At 52.6% G+C, this 20,827-nt stretch overlaps 9 protein-coding genes and 1 non-coding gene across 10 annotated transcripts; 3 read left to right on the forward strand and 7 right to left on the reverse strand.

Annotated features, from left to right (window-relative positions):
- Positions 1-45: 45 nt before the first annotated feature.
- Positions 46-2,643, reverse strand: P153DRAFT_339972 (uncharacterized protein). The gene is made up of 2 exons (XM_033665848.1): positions 2,570-2,643; positions 46-2,520 (listed from the first exon to the last, which is right to left on the reverse strand). Exons 1-2 carry the CDS (start codon positions 2,604-2,606, stop codon positions 173-175), a joined length of 2,385 nt encoding a protein of 794 aa, XP_033523670.1. The 5' UTR covers positions 2,607-2,643; the 3' UTR covers positions 46-172.
- A 39-nt stretch (positions 2,644-2,682) lies between these two features.
- Positions 2,683-3,484, reverse strand: P153DRAFT_16780 (uncharacterized protein). The gene is made up of 2 exons (XM_033662293.1): positions 2,846-3,484; positions 2,683-2,732 (listed from the first exon to the last, which is right to left on the reverse strand). The coding sequence occupies exon 1, from the start codon at positions 3,369-3,371 to the stop codon at positions 2,982-2,984; it is 390 nt and encodes a 129-aa protein (XP_033523671.1). The 5' UTR covers positions 3,372-3,484; the 3' UTR covers positions 2,683-2,732; positions 2,846-2,981.
- On the reverse strand, positions 3,481-4,739 carry P153DRAFT_291245 (serine/threonine-protein phosphatase PP2A catalytic subunit; the record flags this gene model as incomplete). Its single annotated transcript, XM_033663760.1, has 6 exons — positions 3,481-3,553; positions 3,603-3,675; positions 3,725-4,258; positions 4,313-4,418; positions 4,468-4,509; positions 4,578-4,739. 6 exons carry the CDS (start codon positions 4,737-4,739, stop codon positions 3,481-3,483), a joined length of 990 nt encoding a protein of 329 aa, XP_033523672.1.
- A 505-nt stretch (positions 4,740-5,244) lies between these two features.
- P153DRAFT_385500 (cysteine proteinase) lies at positions 5,245-7,672 on the forward strand (the record flags this gene model as incomplete). The annotated part of the gene is made up of 2 exons (XM_033670433.1): positions 5,245-5,340; positions 5,393-7,672. The coding sequence occupies 2 exons, from the start codon at positions 5,245-5,247 to the stop codon at positions 7,670-7,672; spliced, it is 2,376 nt and encodes a 791-aa protein (XP_033523673.1).
- A 685-nt stretch (positions 7,673-8,357) lies between these two features.
- Positions 8,358-9,818, reverse strand: P153DRAFT_366702 (caleosin domain-containing protein). The gene is made up of 2 exons (XM_033668108.1): positions 8,584-9,818; positions 8,358-8,522 (listed from the first exon to the last, which is right to left on the reverse strand). The coding sequence occupies exons 1-2, from the start codon at positions 9,326-9,328 to the stop codon at positions 8,395-8,397; spliced, it is 873 nt and encodes a 290-aa protein (XP_033523674.1). The 5' UTR covers positions 9,329-9,818; the 3' UTR covers positions 8,358-8,394.
- A 369-nt stretch (positions 9,819-10,187) lies between these two features.
- P153DRAFT_t69 lies at positions 10,188-10,272 on the reverse strand. The gene has a single exon. It is a non-coding gene; the product is annotated as a tRNA-Gln (tRNA).
- A 401-nt stretch (positions 10,273-10,673) lies between these two features.
- P153DRAFT_339984 (glycosyltransferase family 4 protein) lies at positions 10,674-12,142 on the reverse strand (the record flags this gene model as incomplete). The annotated part of the gene is made up of 2 exons (XM_033665849.1): positions 10,674-11,899; positions 11,974-12,142. The coding sequence occupies 2 exons, from the start codon at positions 12,140-12,142 to the stop codon at positions 10,674-10,676; spliced, it is 1,395 nt and encodes a 464-aa protein (XP_033523675.1).
- Positions 12,143-12,253: 111 nt separating this feature from the next.
- On the forward strand, positions 12,254-17,754 carry P153DRAFT_396574 (ARM repeat-containing protein). The gene is made up of 3 exons (XM_033671491.1): positions 12,254-12,675; positions 12,729-12,849; positions 12,904-17,754. Exons 1-3 carry the CDS (start codon positions 12,462-12,464, stop codon positions 17,270-17,272), a joined length of 4,704 nt encoding a protein of 1,567 aa, XP_033523676.1. The 5' UTR covers positions 12,254-12,461; the 3' UTR covers positions 17,273-17,754.
- Positions 17,755-17,959: 205 nt separating this feature from the next.
- Positions 17,960-19,315, forward strand: P153DRAFT_316093 (small nuclear ribonucleoprotein U2, A; the record flags this gene model as incomplete). Its single annotated transcript, XM_033664980.1, has 5 exons — positions 17,960-18,038; positions 18,104-18,144; positions 18,202-18,462; positions 18,628-18,762; positions 18,817-19,315. 5 exons carry the CDS (start codon positions 17,960-17,962, stop codon positions 19,036-19,038), a joined length of 738 nt encoding a protein of 245 aa, XP_033523677.1. The 3' UTR covers positions 19,039-19,315.
- Positions 19,316-19,475: 160 nt separating this feature from the next.
- Positions 19,476-20,763, reverse strand: P153DRAFT_422929 (uncharacterized protein; the record flags this gene model as incomplete). Its single annotated transcript, XM_033672397.1, has 3 exons — positions 20,443-20,763; positions 20,336-20,385; positions 19,476-20,262 (listed from the first exon to the last, which is right to left on the reverse strand). The coding sequence occupies exons 1-3, from the start codon at positions 20,590-20,592 to the stop codon at positions 19,476-19,478; spliced, it is 987 nt and encodes a 328-aa protein (XP_033523678.1). The 5' UTR covers positions 20,593-20,763.
- Positions 20,764-20,827: the final 64 nt, after the last annotated feature.

Here is a 20,827-nt window from a genome sequence, read left to right on the forward strand (position 1 = left end):
CCTTTTTCCTGCCCTTCTCTCTGCTTGGAATGAAACGTCAGGAGTCGTATTTTCAAACCCATGGGGCCATTTTTTGTTGCAGTCTGCACGCAATGAACTCTCGCAAGAAGAATGTATGTATGGTGTAGAGAACCAAGTCTCTCAAATACCCATTCATTCAACATATTTCTCTTCAGAACTCTAAAGCCGCAGCATCTACCTTTTTACCTGCTTGCTCTCCCCCACCACCACCATCCTCAGTCTTGGGCCCTTTGCCTTTTCTATACACGCGCTGGTCGCGCGGATCAAAGCCGCCGTTGCCCCAGAGCGCCCACTCCGGCGTCTCACCGCCAACATAGTCCTCTGGTCTCCAGCCCACCACGGCCCCATTCTCCATCCGCGTCCCCTGCGCCTTCCCCTCGTACAAGTCGAAGAACCTCTCAAAGTCTATGCGCGTCGCCCACCGCCCATCGCGCTGGAACCGCGTGCGATCCGCAAGCAGGACGCAGCACGAGTGTGCGTGTTCAGCGCCAATACCGTACGTCAGGCCGCGGGAAGCGAGTTCCTTCTCGAGATGCGTGACGAACTCTGCGACTTCTTCGTAGAAGGGCACGTTTTGCATTGTGAGGCCTGCGGAGCCCGCGGCGCTTGTCCCGCAGTACGTGACGCCTTTTACCTCGACGAAGCAGGGGAGGGCGCGCTCGACGAGATCGGCGTAGCCGGCTACTTCCTCTGCCATGTTGAAGCCCTTGACGAGGGTGAGGCGGAAGACGGTGCGCTGCTCGAAGCGCCTGTTGCGCAGGATGTCGAGGCAGGCGCAGAAACGCTCCCAGAAGTCTCTGTGTAGCGGGCGGTCGATTTTGCGCAGGGACTCTTTGTTGGAGGCGTCGATTGAGACGTAGAGTTGTGTGACGGGGACGAGGGCGGCGAGTTGGGCGGGGTGCTGCGCGTTGCAGACGAGGAAGGTGGAGATGCGCGACTTGTGCATGATTTCTAGCAGCTCGTTGATGTGTGGGTAGAAGATTGGCTCGCCGACGAGACTCAGTGCGCAGTGTCGGATGCGCATGGCTTCTGCGAAGCGCTCAGCGCGTACGCCAGGTACACCTTTCATCATCTTGATCTTCTTGTAGTGCGCGGCGGTTATACCGTCGAATATCAGGTCTGGTGCGTCGGTTATCCAGCGCCAGGTTGTGCCCACCGGATTTGTGCCATGGCGCCAGCAGAAAACGCATTTGTTCGAGCAAGAGAGGGATGGCGTGGCTTCCATGCAGAGATGTGACTGAATGCCGTAGAAGGAGTATTTGTAGCAGGAGCCGCGACCTCGAAGTGCGGACTTGGTCCAACGGCAGATTTTCACGCCCGAATGGGAGCCGATTATGGAGTAGCCTTGTTTCGTGAGGGAAGCGTAGGTTGGGGATGTAGTGGGTACCATCTCTTTGGGGCCGGTGGTGGATTTAGACTTTGGTGCAGATTTGTAGGTGGTGAAGTCGACGGGAATTGCTGTCGAGGAGGAGGTCACCATGGAGCCTAGATCTTCAACGTCGTCGACTCGTGTCGTCTGGCCATTAGAGTCCTCTGCGTCGTCTATGTCTTCCTCGTCACTTTCTGCTGCGTCTCCACTGCCACGTACACCCTCACCCAGACCTCGTCCTTCTGCGATCTCCACAAGCGCTTCTTGAACGCCTGTCCGCCACTCTTGTAGACGTGCATCAGCGTCTGCCTTGACATCGCCCATGCCTAGGGGGTATGCTCGTTTTCTCCCTGTCAGCCTTGCCATCCATCTGTCCACTTCCCTGGCTTGGCTACAAAAGCCATCCTCTTCTGTGGGCCATCCCTCCTTGTCTCCAAAGCCAAACACAGAATATCCAAGCAGTCCACTCAATGGCGCCGTATCAATTCTGAAGTCGTTGTGCGTTTCTTGCAAGCTCTCGAGGAAGATGCTTAGAACGGTGTCGATGTTGTAGGTCGGTAGGAGGATGAAGTAGAAGTGCTTGACATTTGGCTCAGCTTTCGGCGGGCTGAGGAAGTAGTCGTCGAACTCAGTATACGAAAGATCGAATGTTTGTGGTTCGAGGAAGGAGGCAGACTGCTCGCATCCCGTTGTCCACTCGGTGAGAACCTTCGCGAATTGCGCAGCGAAGCGCTCCGTTGTCCCTGAGAGAGACTGAAAGAAGACCAAAGGCTGGATCTTGTCTGTCTTATGATCAAAGCTTGGAGCTGGTGTTGCGATTTTCTTTGAAATCTTCTTGCCCTTCACGGTCTTTGGACCTTTCTTTGCCTTTACAATTGTAGCCACCGCGATCGCGTCTTCCTCGGCATGGTCGTCCAAGTTCAAGTTCGAGACATTGAGCGTCGTGTTTTCAGGAAGCCATTCAGGTCTCAGCTCGACAAGTTTCTTTTCCACAGGCGAGGCGGGCGCCGGGGACACGGAGACTTTCTCTCTTTGACCGCGTAGATATATCGCGAGGCGCACAACGGTTACTAGTGCGACAGCAGAGAGGAGGAGAGCGACTCGATGAGTGTGCCAGATGAGAAGCAACTCTGCGCATGTCAATTAGTGGACGTGAAGCCACAGCGGTAGAGTACTGACCATTTGGCAGCTGTCCCAAATCATAAAGTAAAGCCATGGCTGCTGCGTTCCGCACAGCAGAGCGTGAACTTTTGGCAAAATGATCGCGTGGGGTCGGTCGTGAGCGGGGAAACTCGATGCATGTGATTGGCTCCTGGAAAGTGTGCTCCACAGGATCTCGCCTCTGTCACAGGAATCAACGCTTTCTTCTTTGCTCATTTGGGTGCAGCTACATGTCAAACAGGTTGATACGGCAAGCAAGTACAAAAATGAACAAGTGATGATTGCATTACTCACAAGAAATGGAGTTGGCTATCCGCTCTTTCTCAAACAACTTCATCAACGTGTGATACGTACCACTAAGTACATGTGAGTGCTCGTCGTTGTCATATTAGTCGCCAGACTCGAGACAACGAAAGGCCATCATTCGCAGTTACCAGGGAAAATACGAATAGGGGTAGTCCCATGGGTTGGTGTATAAAACAATAGTCAAAAATATGTGATCATCATTTGTAGAGGATTGAAGATCACAGAAGCGAGAACTAATCGTGCGCTGAAGATGGCAAATGGTGGGGAAATTGTGCAAGGTCAGCCAAGTGGTAAACACGATGTGGGACAAGAAAACAATCATCATCATGCTCAAAAACTTCCAAAACAACGCGATCATTGATTCTCGTAATATGCACAGTCCCATGAACACCTCTCTAATACGGTTTACATGAGGTGCCGGCATAGCAATAAACTTGACTGAGACGAGTCTCCCATATTTCAGAGGTGTCCAAAGCGTCAAGTCCCTAACGCAGCGATTGCGCTTGAGCAGCATTCGTGGTTGCACTCTGACGGCAATGCGACTGCAATGGGTGCTCCTCGTCGATAACGTTCCGGCACAATTAGTTTCACCAAGATATGCAGAATGCTTGGCAATTGATGCTCTAAAGGAAGTAATCCGGAGTCCTGCGTGATACCATGGGTTCTCCAGCTCGCGGGCAGGGGTCGAATTGCAGGCTAAAGCATGTGTGAGCAAGGAACATTGGGGTTGAACGCAGTAACTTACAAGGTGTACTTGAGATGCTCATCGATCTCCATGATTGCGGCTTGGTTACCACATCTGTAACAGTAGTTTGGTGCTGTAGTCGTAAGCAAAATAAGCGGTTCGAACGACCCAAGGTCGCTTACCTGAGAATATTGTGACAACATTCCTATCCTGCGACCAGTTGTAACCCTCCATGACAAGCTGGTGGGCTCTGGCCACGAGAGTCAGGCCGTTGTTGTGATTGAACGCCTCCGAGATGTCCTGTCCAAAAGTGTATCCGGCACCACGGGGAGATATTCCCCAACCACACCTGTCATCTGGGTCGGACCAAAGCAGGTCGCACATGGGACCTTCGTGCGGTACCTCTTGTATACGATCAAGCGCCCTGATGTTATCGAGCGTGTCGATGCTAGGAGACAAACCGCCGTGGAGACAGAAGATCTGATTGTCGATCAGAGCAGTGAGCGGGAGGTAGTCGAACAGATCTGTGAAGTACTTCCAGACGTTGGCGTTGCCGTACTTTCGCAGGCACTCGTCGTAGAAGCCGTAGACCTGGGTAATCTGTCGAGACTCGTGGTTGCCGCGAAGAATGGTGATGCGTTGGGGGTAGCGGATCTTGAGTGCGACGAGGAGAGTTACAGTTTCGACGGAGAAATAACCTCGATCGACATAGTCACCTGTTATATGTTAGCACACGACACACGATACTACAGAGGCGTCGGAAGACGCACCCATGAAGAGGTAGTTCGTGTCGGGGTTAGGACCGCCAATCTTGAACAATTCCATCAAATCGTGGAACTGGCCGTGAATATCACCACAGACAGTGACGGGGCATTTCTACGCAACGATAAGCTGGGCTGTCACGAGTGCAGTAGATGTCACATACCACTGGCTGCACGTTCGACTCGTCCTGCAGCACCTCGCGGGCCTGTCGCGCAATGGCCGTCAGCATACACACTACACGGAATCGACCCATGCACAGCAGAACGTGCATACCTTCTCGCACAGCCTCTGCACGTCGCTCTCTACCAGCTGCTTGCAGCTCATGAGGCTCTCGATCCAGCCGTCCAGCGTGGGGATCGTCGTAGGCTCGGAGGTCGGGGCAGACGACAGCTGCATGGGCTCGGGCATCTTCACGTCCTCCATGTTCGTATCCATGGTTGTGGCGCGGGTTGGGTGGAGGTGAGTGGGGGGGTCGGCGTGTTGTGATGGAGAGCTGTCGAGGGGTTCTTGCCCTTCAAACTTGGCGGATGACGTGCCACTGGCGGGCGCGCAGAATCGTGGGCGGGGAGGTTTGCAGATGGGAAAGAAAAAAGTCTAGGGGGTATATCAAGCGTGCAGGGGTGAATTGAGGGCGACACCAACGTCAGGCACAGGAGTCTATCGTGAGATGGGCTGCGCACGACCACACCGGCGCTTGGCTGCGTCGCGGAGAAACCCCTAGGCCGGTGAGGCGGACATCATGTGACGTGTGCTCTTCCGGGACTAGCACGAACGATAGTTCGCAGCTAACTTAGCGCGGGTCGCACCTGCCATCATCCGCGTCTCTTCACCGCGTCTGCTTTGTCTCTCCCACCACACACATTGTCTACGCCAGCTGCAACTCGCAACCACCACACTGCGAACAGCAACTACGCGTTGGCAACTACCACCACCTCCCGCAATGGCCAAGCGCGACTTTGGCTCTGCCTTCTCCTACAGCGAGCCTGAAGGCATGATAGTCGCGACCGGCAACGGTTTTGACGCTCCCCAGCCTCAGGTTTGCTCTCAGTTGCTGCTTTTTACCCAGATCCAAGCTCACGCGACAATAGGCGCAGCTGTATGCACCAGACTCGCCGACTGCGCTGCTCCGCATTCCAGGGCAATGGCCACAAGAGCAGAGCTTTGTCGCAGAAGATGAAGCGTCGCACTTCACCGGTGCTTCCTTCTTCACAACCGAGAGCAAGTTTGCAACTTGCCTGACTTGTATTACACGTATCCTCGCAATGCCTGTGCGCCTTGCGCAGCGCTTCTTGCGCCAGCAGACAATTCGCGCCCTTCCTGTCATCAGCGAGCAGGGCGCCAGGAAAAAGCGTCTTGTCGATGCGGGCCCAGCAGATGCACCATACACACCTACGCGACCGCGCGCGAGAGTGACGCGTCGCCACTCCCCTTCAACACCGACGCCCATATCTCAACCAACATTCACGCAACGTGCCATCAGCCCTGTATTCTCCAGGCTGAGTGCCGCTTTCCCTGTCACCGCATCTTCATTGGCGGACTGGTCGCCATCGCCAACTCCACCAAGCAATCGCATTGTGGACAGCCCGGTTTTGGAGTCTCTTGATGTGGATAGCGACGACGATTTCTCGTTCTCAGATGTTGTATCTGGTACTCCACCTCACAATCCACACACCGGCTCGCCCGTCAAGCGAGTCTGGAACCCCAGGACATTGGAGTTCCAAGCGCGCTCGCCCGCTATTCCTCTGCTGCAGACATCGCCCTCAGGCAGCCCACACATCAAGCAGTTTTCACCTAGCGCCCATCAACGCATTCTCCGCAATGCAGCAATCACACCAACACAACGCCATCTGCATAGAGTGCAGCTGCGTGCTCGCCTTCGGGGGGCAGCCCCAGGTCCATCCTCACCACAAGCCGACCACACGATACCCTCACCAGCGCTGCCTCTTTCTCTCAACAGTGAGTTGAAAGAGCGAGAGTTCAAAGCGTCGGCTCTGAAGCTCAACGCAGAGCATATTGCTCACCAGGCGAATCTGGCCAATGAGCGGTACAAGGCTGTGCTCCAGACTCGGGACACTAGAAACACCGAGATCCGTGCTGCCGAGGCGCACGATGTTGAGACTGCACCAACGAATCTCGCCCACACTGTCGATGAAGACCTGTCCACCTTGCCAGATGCCAACAACGACTACGCTGACTACGAGAACGACCTTTCTTTCTTGGAGGACGCACCTGCCCCGCCTCGGGCAAAATCTGTTAGATGGACTGAGCACGGTGATGTAAAGCCATTCTACTTTGACGAACGAGTCAGCGAAATGTTGGATTCAACGTTGGAGACCATTGCGTCTAGTCCAGTACGGACATCTACACACGAGTCTGACTCAAGTGAAGATGATCGCGACAATCTGTCTGTTGCTTCAGAATCGCCTACCAAAGGCAGTCCTAAGGTCCAGGCCAATGCATCCACAGAATTGGTCGGGTTCCATGGCGTGCCTGCGGATACGTGGGACTCCGCCAACGATGACTCTCTGGACGAATCGCAGATATCTATCGAGCTATTCGAAGAGCTGCAAGCGGACCTTGAAAAGAAACTTGCTCTTGCGCCGCGCCCTGTCGTCAAAACGCCACTAGTAGCACCATTGACCAAGGATGAAAAGGCCCTGCTCGACTCGGCTGCGGCCAAGACCAACCATGGATTGGATCAAGATGCTCATGTTGTCAAGCGCAAACTTTCCGCGCGAGACTTTGGCACTCTGTTGCCTGCGCAATTCAACGGAAGCGCAAGAGCTTGGCTCAACGACGAGATCGTCAACGAGTACCTGTCAATCCTGGTCGGATATGAAAAGCATTCCGCGGGATTCGAGCACAAGCGTAATGGTCCTGCACCGCACGTTCACGCCTTCACTTCACACTGGTATACATCAATACAGAATGGAGCCAAGGCTGTGGAGCGCTGGGCTGGGCGGGTCCAGCTAGCGGGTAAGCAATACCTGGACGCTGAACTGCTCCTCTATCCAATCTGCGACGGATCACACTGGCGTCTGCTTGCCGTGAAGCCTAAGGCTAGGACTATCGAGTACCTTGATTCTCTAGGACTTGGCGGAACTAAGTATATCGCCAAGATGCGTGAGTACCTGGCACACGAACTCAAAGACCTCTACATTGCCGAAGAATGGAACGTTATTGAACACCAACGCAGCGCTCGCCAGCTCAACGGCAGCGATTGTGGCGTCTTTACTCTTCTGAATGCTCTTGCACTCCTCCGAGACGAAGAAGCCAAGCGAGTGGTGGCATGCGAAGGCATGTTGGAAGCACGCGAACGTATTGCTATTACTCTTATGGCCGGACGCCCTACAACGGAGATGAACTGAGCGACTCTACTTTCAATCACACTTTACTTTGGCGTCCACTGGTTCCGACGCGGAACGATTCTTTTGTCGGCAGTTTTGGAGACTTTTGAGCAGCCTCTCTCACCGCGGCTTGAGGTGACCCCTTTGGTTGTAGCCGCCCGAAAGGGCTGGCTCCCTTGGGGCGATCCAATACAGCCAGGTGAGAGGGCGGATTGAAAGACGTCACTACAGCTACACATCATTCTCGTCTGGACATTATTTCACCATTGAGCAGGCGTTTATTACTTTCTGGAAGATGGTCTGGTTTGACTTGTTTTGGAGTTTTGTTATTGGGTTCTGGTGGGTTCTTTGGATGGGAGGCTTTGGCATCACCGGGATTGTTTCTTCATGGTTTTTTGTTTTGCACAGCGATGGCGTTCGATCACTCACGAGGATCACTACTGATTGCCTTGATACCCCCTTACGATAGATGATTCATGACTGCCTCGGAAGGAAGGCTTGTGGCGATGGAGTGCGATAGCAAAAAGCGCTATGAGGGCGCGCCTTTGATAGAAGAGCGAATACTGTATGATAACAATAAACGGTTCTACAAACTTTTATATCTGCTTTGTTTCATGTGTGACTTTGGTGATGCTTCCTCAGTCGATGGTTCAGAGTTTACGCATAGTACGTCGGTTCAAAGACGGTGAATACATGAACTTTTCAATTTCCATTCTAATTCCGTCCCAAGCCTCTCCTCCAGCCTACGTCCTCGTACCCCCCGACCTCCGCTCCGCAATCCGATAAAACACCGACCCATCATAAACCCCCCTAACATCCGCCTTGCTCATCTTGCCATCCTCGGGCCAAAGCAGAATATACATAGCAACCCCTACACGACATCGCATTAGCAACCACCACCAACTACTCCCAGAAACGCCCTCAAGACTTACATTCTAGCCCCCCAGCAAACCAGCCAAAAAAGTCGTTAGCACACCTCCTGTCCTTCCAAACCCTCCATATATCCCGCCCCGTCAGATACTCGCCGCCCCGTGCGTACTTTTCAAAAACGGCCTCGAAGCGACGCTCGTCCAGTTCGCCGTTCATGTCGTACGTGCCCGTGCTGCTACCGTGTCGATTGGCGGCCATGTTGTCGATGTTGATGGCGAAGAGGGGATGGGGGATCCAGGTGGACTGTGTGTTGTAGGATGCACAGAGAGGGAGGGTGAGAGCTGCCCAGAGGCAGAGGAGGGCGTTGAAGCCGAGGCGCTGGAAACCGGTGTAGATGTGCCAGGGGTAGATTAGGGAGGTGTTTGGGGGGGCCCAGAAGGCGCAGTGGCGTTGGAGGGTTGTGTGGTGGGTGAGGGGTGGTGGTTTGGAGGGTGAGGTACGGGGGGCTTTTTCTGAGAGGGGAGGAAGGTGCTTGGTCGGCCGTTGGTGGGTGGAGGGGGTGGTGTTGAGTATGGCGCTGTGGCATACGTCGCCTACGCCGGCGATCCAGGTGATTGTTTCCTGCTGGTTGAATGTATCTTCCTCGTCTACCAGAGTTTCGTCCGACGCGGATGCCAGTCCTGGAGGTGCATGTTTCCTATTCTCATAACCACAATCTTTGCCAGATTTGATCTCGTCCTTAGCAGGCTTTTTACCGCCAAATTCGAACGTCACGCGCGCCGAGAGGATGTTTAGTTCTATCGTCATTGCGGGACCGGGGTTGAGGGTGTGGACATGGTAGACGGTGGTACTTGAAGTGGTGGTGTACCTGCAGGTCACGGTTCACCCGTGTTATCAAGGTGATTGTAATTACCCAGTATTACGTATGCTTGGCGTTCCTTCCGATATGGTGGTTCGCATCCTTGCTGGAGGCCTGTCGGGGTTGAGGCTCGATTTGGTGTCCGTATGCACGTTTGAGGCTGTTGCCACTGAGGTTGTCCATTAATGTAGGCAAGTGCCCATACTTATGTAGTTAGTTCATTACTTGGGCAAATCATGGTTTTCTGGGGACTGTTATTCTCGTCTTAATCATTCCTGTACGTTGTGGACGATCGAGGATTATGCAACCCGCTGTTGTGACGTGGATGGTGTGATCTGCAAGGTACCCGAAACTCTGTGTACCCTATCGACATCTCAACAAACGACGAACAAGCATGTGATACAGTGGATTGGACGGACTAGAGTGCCGATAGCAAGATTGTCGTGTGTTGAAGTCTAGCGTTGGAATTCAGCATTGAGAATGTAGCGGAACTGCTTACCCGCCACCCGATTCTACCACCAGCATATAAATGTATCTTTCGTAGTTCTATTGAAAAGACGTGAACAAGTCTAGAACTATAACTATGCATACCAAACGCACGAAAATCATGCCTAACTGCAGAATTTGATAAGACGTCGTGCAGTCAAGATAATGTAATGTCTCATGTTTCATTTGTTTGATGAACGTGTATAAATATCCTGTTACACGCATTTTACACGACTCTCGCTCCCAACTCCATCTCCTACGCAGCAAAAAGAGGAACACCGCACCATCTCGACTCTAAAAAAAGGTTCACGGGGACAAAAAAGGTCGTACCCAGGCTCGAACTGGGGTTACCAGAAGTTTTGAAGCAAGTCAAAATCTGGAGTGATAACCACTACACTATACAACCAATCATGCGAAGTTCGCGGTTTCTCAAAATAAATGGAATATATTGAGCGAGAATTTGTATGTCTTCGATACAATGTCCAGAGTTTTCAGTTTGCCACTGCGTCGTTGCGTGGCCAGGTGGGGTATCTGCGAGGCCATTGGAGTGGAGGATGTACCTGTCATCATGTTTGCCTAGTATAAGCCATCTTGTCTATCATCTCACCCTTTAGCCTCAGCGATCCGACTCAATGATCACCCCATAACTCTAGTACACAATATGGGTTTGCCTTGCTCACAAGAAGAGTTTCTACTGTTTCGGGTTCAATGACTACAATTGCACCACATATATCACATCTTTTGGAGATTTCTATCGATGGCCGCACATAGGCGACTAAGCAAACAACAAGCTGCTCCCTCCTCCACTCATGATCTGCTTACGTTCGCCTGCTTCATAACAAACCACAAGCTTCCAGCGGCCAGCGCACCCATCAGACCAACACCGAAGACGATTGCGACGGATGGTGCCAAGGGTGGACGCACCGATTTACGGACCATGTCGTTGATCTCCGATTCGAGCCTCTCCGCCATCTTCTCCTTCGAAAACTCAGCGATCACCCTCTCCTTGCCCCACTTGCCCATCTCAGCCAACCGCTGTTCTCCGTCGCCGTCTTCCAGTGCGATACGCATCACTTCTGTCCAGTCCTGAACCTTGCTGACGTCTCGTAACCAACCCGTCTGTCCACTGATGACCGTCTCTGTGGGCCCACCCTCGTTTGCTGCTAGGACTGGCGTGCCAGCTAACATAGCCTCGAGCGGCACGATGCCGAAGTGCTCATTTCGCGGTGTATAGACCAGTAGGCGGGACGTCGACAGGAGAGTGGTCTTGAACGCATTCGGGACGGAGTGGAGGAACAGAATTGATATGTCGTCGAGTACGCGCTGGGCGGAGATGACGGTCTTTGCAGTCGCATGCGTGAGCTTTAGCGAATCTGCTAGCTCGCAGAGCTCATTGTACGTAGCGACATTCTCTGCTACTCTTGCATCGAACCCACCGGCTATGACGAGTCGTGTATCCTTACGTTCCTCCAACGAGAGCCCTGCGTACGCCTTGATCGCGAGCGCCACATCCTTCTTCTTCTCAAAGCGATTGATGCTCAGTAGTACCTTCTTGTTTTTCCATAACGGCTTAATCTCTTCGACGGGGTCAACAGCGCTGATATCGACGCACGGGTAGATAACGCCCGGTTTGCGATGTTTCAGACTTGGAAAGGCCTCGCCAAACACACTCTTTGTGAAGTTGCTGTTGACAACGATGGTGTCGCTGCAGCCGGTGCTCCAACTCTCTAGCCAGTCGAAAGGTCCTCGATACAGTGTCTTCAAGAATCCTCCCTTCTTCGCCAGCAGTTTGTCGGGGAAATGGCAGTAGAAGATGACGCGTGGGCCAGGCAGCAGGAAACGAAGGAGGGGAATACCAGCGCTGAGCTGATCGACAAAGAATGAGGAGGGCGCGAGCTTCTGGAGTTCGTTGGACAACAGGGCGATCTGCACTATCAAATGCACCTGGCGGAGGATTGCGCAAAGGATTGCAAAGCGGCCCAGAATGGTTGAAGGGACTATTGTATTTCCGCGTACGCGCACATCGAGGGTTCCTTTACGTCAGGTCAAGACTCAGCTACCTTCTGTACATAAGCGGTGGGAGGTCGTCAGGCGTGCAGAAGCTTACCGTCGCGCGCTTCGTCAAAGCAATGACGTGGGTCGCAAAACGACGTGAAGACTGTAACCTTGTGCCCGCGGTTTTGCAGCCCTACAGCGGCGTCGATCACCAGGCGTTCGGCCCCGCCGATGCCCAGATCAGGATGGAAGAAGACGATGTGCTGCTTCTTGTCGGCCATGGTGTTTGTCTGCAGACAGCTTCCGCGTGATGTGGTGCAAGATGTGTCAACCAAAACGCGCGTGCACTCAATTAGTGGCTGGACCCTGGAACTCCACTAGAGAAGTGGACCATGACCATCAACTACACATGATCTCAACACCACCACCAGTCTCATCGCGCAAATTTCCTACAATACTTCAATATCCGGGCAGTTATCTGTGATTCTGGAAGCGGCTCGCCGTCAAGACAACGAAAACAGAGCAAAATCTCTCAATATGTGGGCTGGTAGGCATCAACATTGCCCTTCGCCTTAGTAGTCCAACCCACCGTATGCAACCATGGGACAGGGCTTCTCCCTCACCACCCTCTCGGCTGGCTCCGCCAACATCGATGTGCCGGAGCTTGCTGACCTGCAATATGAGAAATCTCTGGGCGCGGCCCGATTTATGAAAGCCGTTAGGGCACGGCATAAAGATGGTTTGGTCGTGGCACGAGTGGTCATGAAGCCATATGCACAGTTCAACTTTGAAGTCTACGTCAAACGCCTTCTTAGTGAGTCTATACTGACTATCTGGTCGAAAATTTTATGGGCTAATTCTGATTAGACGAACGCAAGGTGCTCGCCGAAGTCCCTAATGCTCTGGCTTATCACCGTATCATCGAAACGGCTGCATGTGGCTATCTTGTTCGCCAATACATCCATAGTTCGCTGTACGACCGACTGAGGTGAGTCTTCCATCGCCTTGCTCAAAATATGCATTTGTCTGAATCTGTGTGTAGCACACGTCCCTTCCTGGAAGAAATAGAAAAGAAATGGCTCTCTTTCCAGCTACTTTGCGCGGTACGAGATTGTCATGCCAGAAACATATTCCATGGCGACATTAAGACTGAAAATGTTCTGGTCACGTCCTGGAACTGGCTGTATCTCACAGATTTCTCATCAGGATACAAGCCAGCACATCTTCCCGAAGACAATCCTGCCGACTTCTCTTTCTACTTCGACTTATCTGGACGCCGCACCTGCTATCTGGCTCCTGAGAGATTTCTGGCCGCTGGCCAACAGCCGGAAGGAGAAGGAGACGTGAATTGGGCCATGGATATCTTCAGTGTGGGATGCGTCATTGCTGAACTTTTCCTTGAAGCGCCTATTTTCTCATTGAGTCAGCTCTTCAAGTATCGACAAGGCGACTACAATCCTGAGCAGGCCTATCTTGGCAAGATTCAAGACGTGCATGTACGAGAGCTCATAATGCATATGATCCAAGTGGATCCAAATTCGAGAATGTCTGCCGATGACTACCTCACGCACTGGAAAGATAAGGTCTTCCCTAGTTATTTCTATGGGTTTCTGCAGCATTACATGTATTCAATTACAGACCCGTCGTCAGGACGCAAACCGGTCACAACCAGCGTGGAGCATCTTGGGGAACCAGATGAAAGGATAGAGCAGATCTACAACGACTATGACAAGATCTCTCATCTTTTGTCAAATAATTCAGGGAAAGAACTAGCCCGAACCCAGATCTCGCCTCCGAAACCAAATGCTAAGCTGTTTCCGCTCTACGTGGATATTCCGAACTATCAGCATCAAGCATCGCCAACGCAAAGCCTTACAATAGATGACGGCAACCTGATCTTTCTAACAATAGTCGTTCCCTGCCTTCGCGGCACGGCAAGAGCCTCAGCTCGTGTTCGAGGACTAGAGCTTCTTATGGCCTTTTCAGAATACTTGACAGACGAGGCGAAGTTGGATCGTGTGATACCATACGTGGCCCAGCTATTGACCGACAAGTCAGAGCAGGTCAAAATCGCCGCTCTAAGGACCTTGACCCAGATTTTGGCAATGGTGCAAGTTGTTTCTCCAATCAATGCATACATCTTCCCAGAGTATGTGCTACCGCGTCTGGAAGCCTACCTTCCAGACTCTGCAACTGCTACCAAGCCTCTCGTTCGAATGCAGTACGCTTTGTGCATTGGTACACTGGCTACCACGGCAGCGAGATATCTTGACATGATCCAGGCGTTACGAGCGGAAGGATCGTTACCAACAGCCGATCCAGAAACAGAAGATGATCTGTCTTCGTCTGCTCATCGAAACCAGTTCGATTCAGATCGACAGATACTGCTTGAAGCGTTCGAAAAGCATACCAAAGCCCTTCTCACAGACTCGGACGCTTCTGTTCGACGAGCTATGCTTCGATCTGTGTCTGATCTTTGTGTCTTCTTTGGTAGTCCCAAGGCGAACGACGTCGTTCTCAGCCACCTGAACACGTACCTCAATGATCCGGACTGGATGCTCAAGTGCGCTTTTTTCGAAGCCATCGTTGGGGTCGCCGTGTTTGTGGGTGGTGCAAGCTTAGAGGGCTATATTCTACCGCTTATGGTACAAGCACTGACAGACCCCGAGGAATTCGTAGTCGAAAAGGTCATCCGAGCTCTATCTTCAATGGCGGAGCTTGGGTTGTTTCAACGCTCCAAGACATGGGAATTGGTAGACATTGTGGCTCGGCTTACGATGCATCCAAATCTCTGGGTTCGGGAAGCAGCCGCACAGTTCATCTCAGCTGCCTCAAAGTACCTGTCCGTGGCCGATACGCACAGTATCCTGGTCAACCTTATCAGACCGTATCTCAAAGTGGTTCCTTCGGAGTTCTCGCAACTCCGAATTCTTGAATCTTTGAAGAAACCTTTCACGAAACTACTCATGGAAATGGCTTCAAACTGGGCCTCACAAGCACAGAAAGGCCTGTTCTGGGCTCCTGCCAGGCAACAACAGACGTTTACCTTTGGTTCGACTGATGACACTATACCCACAATTTCCGGTCGGGAGCTAGGCCAGAAAGCGCTGCAGAAGATACCAAAGAACGAAGAAGATGAGTTGTGGCTGCGAAAGTTACGGAGCGCAGGTATGACGCAAGAAGACGAATTCAAGCTTGTCGCTTTACGGGAGTTTATCTGGAGAGTAACACGCCGTCGGCGCTCTGATAGTCTTTCAACAGCTCCTGCGAAGTTCAACGACATTGTTGCTTTGAAGGATTTAGGAATCAATGCGCTTACTGTTCTTTTTGACGAGAATGTACGGCAGACTGTTGAAGAAACACGGAAAACCGATCGGCATTCGGAAAGCGCTACGCAGCCTCGGACCATTCGTGATGCATTGCTAGACGCTTCAACTACCGAAGCTGATGCGTTGGCTCTACGCATCCCACACGTCGAAGACCAAGCAGGAAGACTGGCACGTGAAGTGACCGGCACCCGCCGAATGTCCATTTCATCGCGCTTGAGGTTGTCGTCTTCTCCAAATGATGTACGGTCTGTCGTAGGCTCTCCGACGTCTGAGGCCAGTATACGAAGAAGGTCACTACAGATTCACAGAGGCTCACCGACCATCCAATCACCCACTGGTTCCCTGGGTGCTGGTGACTATATGTCCGAACTTCACCACCGACCTAGTGCTCTAGCTCTGCTTATCAAAGGCGAAACAAAAGCTTTACCTGAGACTGGAACAACATCCGCCAACGCATTTGGAAAGGTCGACGGAGTACATGTGCGAGAGTCGTCTCGCTCTCGTCAGCCTTTGTCACCTCTTGCTGTTGAGCGACCCACGCGAAGTCCTTCCCGGATACGGTTCCGTAGCGCACACAACTACACTGGTAACGATCCTACAGTCTTAAAACTTCTGGATTCGATGCTCTCAGAACGTTTCCCTTCTGGCGAGGTAGAGTTTGGTCCTCGTATCCAACCAGCCCTTCGGCGATTGCCCATCAAGCACAAGGATCCTCACCAATCGCCTGCAGGGACTCCATGGCGACCTGAAGGTACGCTGGTGGCAAGCTTTGGGGAACATACGGCTGCGGTAAATCGGATACTGGTCTCTCCAGACCAAGGCTTTTTCGTCACTAGTTCGGATGACGGAAGTGTGAAGATTTGGGACACATCGCGTCTAGAGCGCAACGTTACAAGACGATCCCGCCAGACATACAGGCTAGGGGACGATGTCAAAGTGACAAGTCTCGTGTTTGTTGAACAGACCCACTCGTTCGTTGCAACGGGCAGTGACGGAAGTGTGCATGTAGTGCGAGTCGACTACTTCCAAGGAAACGATGGGAGCAACAAATTTGGACGGCCACGCCTTCTCCGCGAGTACCAGCTTCCAAAGGGCGACCATGCGGTGTGGTCGGAACACTACAATCAAGACAACAAGTCCGTCCTCATGCTAGCTACCAACACATCGAAGATCATCGCAATCGATTTGAAAGTCATGGAAGAACTCTTCACGTTGGAAAATCCCCTCAACCACGGCACACCGACATGCTTCAGCGTCGACCAGAAAGCGCACTGGCTGATACTCGGGACCTCTCATGGCGTTCTCGATCTCTGGGACCTCCGTTTCAAGCTTCGCCTCAAAGCCTGGGTATGTCACGGTGCATCACCTATACATAGACTCTATCTCGTGCCACACCGCAAAAGAACGCGACTATACATCGCAGGCGGCACTGGCCAAGGCGAAGTCATCGTCTGGGACTTTGAGAAGCTTGTCTGCAAGGAAGTTTATCGCACTGGTGCATGTAAAGACATTGGTACGAAGAGCACGACACTCATCGACCTGGATGAAGAGAAACCAGGCGGCATGCTAGGCCGTTTCGCAACCAGTCTTGAGCCCACGGCAAACTCGACTCCAGACCGCGGCATTTGCGCACTCACTGTGCACACACAGACTGTAGACGACAAAGCCGAATCGAAACACACTTTCCTCATCACCGCTGGCCCAGACTGGAAGATCCGCTACTGGGACACGAATCGTCCCGAAACATCGATGGTCGTCAACGGTTTGGAAGCCGATGAAGCAAAACCTCAGTACAACTCTAGCCAGCCAACCCCTGATACTATGGTTGTAACGGAACGGTTGTCGCAAGTTCCTGGAGGCAGTAGCAGTGGCGACAGGGCAGGAATTAGGGATAGCCGGAGCTCGACTACATCGACTAGGAAGACGCCGCAGAAGTCGTCGCGTTCGGGATTGATTTCGCTACAGCAGCAACACCTGCTCAAGAGTCATCTGGATAGTATCACGGATGTGGCATTGATTGAGCAGCCGTATGGGATGGTGGTTTCTGCGGATCGGTCGGGAGTTGTGTACATGTTTATGTAGAGGTAGTTGGTGGGTTCGGGACGTAGGTGTCGTCTTGATATATGGCAGTATTCTGTTTTGTGTTTCGCGTGTTTGTTCTAGCTTATGTAGTTGACCTGCGTACGCCCAGCAAATCCATAATTGAAGTATCAGTTGGTTGGGCATGCATCCACATAGGATATCTTTCTTTTCAACTATAGTTTTCAATTTCAAAAGTAAAAGTGGGTTCATATCTGTAACTAATATTGCTGATAGACTGACTGATATGCATACCCAACTCTGTATGCCATGTGGCGGCTGGATGGAAGTGGTCTGACGCTTTATCTTCACCTATGTTTCCTACCTATTCACTTCTTACTCAGAGCCCTTCAAGAGTGTACAGAAAGAGCACAACGCTGTCATAGAGGACGTTCTATGTCGGTTGAAATTAGGGGACAAATATTCAGCGTGACAAATGTGACTCCTATGAAGTTAAGAGAAATATACGTAAACACCAAAACGATGATATAGGTGTTAGGTCGGCGGAGAGCAGTGACCTCACGTCGAGAGGGCGCTAAATAAGTCTTGGCGTGATTTTATCAATCGAAGCTCAAGTTACCGACGACTCCAGAACACGGCGCGTACGACACCCCTACCCAGATACACATATACCCCGCTACTACCCACTCATAAACTCCAAAACACCACGCAAAAGCAACTACCGCCAAAATGAGGTTAACGACGGACCTGATCAACAACTCCCTCTCCTTCATCAATCCTCTTACGGAGCGTGAACTCGATCTGCGAGGTGCGTTGAAAAGAACAGATACTACGCTTGCGAGCTGAATTGATATCAATGTCTGTAAATTCTAGGCCACAAGATTTCTGCCATCGAGAACATGGGAGCTGCGCGAGTGAGTCCCCATACCGACTATCAGTCTTTCTATGCAAGCTCCTAATACGCTACTTAGGATAACGATGCAATCGACCTCACCGACAACGACATCGCACAACTCGGCAACTTTCCGCTGCAGCCCCGCCTCCGAACACTCTTCCTCGCGCAGAACCGCATAGCAAATGTCCAACCGAACCTGTCGACGAGCATACCGAACTTGAAGACGCTGGTTCTCTCTAAGAACAGGATCGCGGAGCTGTCTGATCTGGACCCTCTGGCGGGGTTCAAGCAGCTTGTCTACCTGTCATTGATGCACAACCCGGTTACGAGCAAGGAGGTACGTACATTGCTTTGGGTGGTCGAGACCTGAGCCTGATTTTGGCAAGCATGCTTGAACGAGCACGAGAACGCGGCCTCGAGCCTGGTGGAAGGCTTGCGAGGGGGTTATGTCAGGGTTGGCATGGCTTAGTATGAACATCAGCAGAGAGCTAATACGGCGCAGAACTACCGCTATTGGGTCATCTGGCGCTGCCCCTCCGTTCGCTTTCTCGACTTTGTCAAGGTGCGCGACGTTGAACGCAAAAAGGCTAAAGAGCTCTTCGGAACATCAGAAGAGCCAACAGATCTTGCGAGCAAGGTACACGCCTCGATATATATCAAATCACTTCTGGCCGTTTGCTAACCCTTCCAGATCATGGGCGTCAAGTCCAAGGGATTTGTGGTCCCGAGCTTCGAGAACGGCGCCGACGACTCGACTAAGGAGCGCATCTACACGGACGACGAGAAGAAGCGTATGCGAGCTGCTATCCAGGCCGCGAGCAGTCTGGCAGAGATGGCAAGACTCGAGAAGGACTTCTCTGAGGGACGGATACCAGCGTACATTCTCGAGGGTGGAGACCCTATGGAGACATAGTCTGGGGAGTCCCGTGGTACGAGAACTATCCACTCAGAAGAGGTCGAGACTCACAGCGGAAACACGTTGGCCGAACGCAGGCGCGTGGGATTGAAGCACGAGCTCTATTGGAGACGAATTTAGTGTTGGATTTAGTGGCGCTCTGATGCAAGATTTGAGTTGCATATTAGACATACTAGCTGCAGCATGTGGAAGGATGGCACGCAGAAACCGCAAAAATGCACAAAGCGAATCGAATAACTCAACGAACTGGAAACAATGCAAATTTTTGAACTTGAAGTTGTATTTCGAGAATGAATATCCTTACTATTTCGTTTCTGCGCCAAAAGGCTTCACTCTTCCAACCCTTGGTATCGTTGTACAAACAAAACGCCAATGACGAGCCAGTTTTATCGAACCCATAACCCGCGCAGAGACTCACGGGAAGGTTGGCGTTTCTACCACCCTCTCCCCCTTCCTCCCCGTCCGCCTCTGCCTCCTCCGCCCTGGTTTCCCTGCTGAAAGCCACCACCACCACCTCCTCCTCCTCCGCCACCGCCACCCTGCTGGCCTCCAGGCCCGCCGAACCCACCACCCATGCCCTGCCCCTGCATCATTTGCATAAAAGACCCAAAGTCCATTTGACTCGGATCCATGCCCTGAGCGGCCATTTGCTGCATCATCATCTGCATCTGCTGCTCGTCCATCATGCCGCCCTGAGCCTGCGCGCCCATGCCACCCATCCCCGCAGCCGGGCCCGACGGCGCGCCACCAGGTCCCGTAGGTGGATTCCCCGGCCCTGGGCCCGCCATCTGCGGCATCTGCGGCATGCCCGGCATAGCGCCAAACGTCTGCTGCATGCGCACCAGCTCGTCCTTTTGCTGCTGTTGCTGCTGCGCAATGTTGAGCTGCCGCTGCCGGTACATCTCCCACGTGAACTCGTCGAAGCCGTAGTTGAAGTAGTCGGACTGGTCTTGGCCTGGGTTTCGCCACAGCTTCTGCTCGTTCGCGAGGTCCGCGTCGATGTTTACTTGTAGTAGGGGCTTGCTGACCGGCGGGTAGAAGGGGTCGCCGTTTACGTCGATGGTGGATGTGCGTTGGGGTGGGTAGGCGGCGCCGTTTTGGGCGGAGATTGTTAGGACGGCGGTTTTGGGGGGTGGTTGGGAGGGGGCTTGCGAGGGGGTGGTGGAGTGGCGGGGTGGTGCTTCGATCTTTATGGCTTTTGATTCTTGGGGGGGTTGTTGGCTGGGGTGTGTTAGAATGGTGTAGTAGGGTAGGAGCTTGCATGGAGCTCGAGGGGAGCTTGGAGGGAGCTTACGTGGAGGGCTTAGGCGCTGTTACGGGCTTGTCTATGATGATCTCGAGGTCCTGGAGCTTTGTTAGCTGCGTGGTGTTCGTTTGTACGCGTGGGGGTGTGCTGCTCACGGATTCACTATCTTCGTCCTCTTCGTCACCAGAGTCGGCGCCCTCGTCCATGGGCTCGTCGTCGCTTGCTCCATCGTCTTCTTTCTTTAGGTCCTTTTGCTGCTCAATTGTCGTCTCCGAGGGGCCGTAGAGATCGTCGTCGTCGTCCATTGTTGCTTGCTCTTCCAGCCACCACTTCGCAGGTTGATCGCGCTTAAAAAGTTCGAAATGGCCGTATGCGCGTCTTTTCCAAGATCAGCGTTCGAAAACAAAAGCGCTTCTCTTTGTCTCTTATGTGATATCTGGCAGGGTGAGGGCTTGCGAAAGTCGCGTCTATGAAGATGTAGTGGTCGCGCATTGAATCCCTAATTGGCAGTCTTAGCCGAACAAAACGCGCCGAGTCTGT

This window comes from Dothidotthia symphoricarpi (assembly GCF_010015815.1).
Source record: "Dothidotthia symphoricarpi CBS 119687 unplaced genomic scaffold P153scaffold_10, whole genome shotgun sequence".
NCBI classification, from domain to species: Eukaryota; Fungi; Ascomycota; class Dothideomycetes; order Pleosporales; family Dothidotthiaceae; genus Dothidotthia; species Dothidotthia symphoricarpi.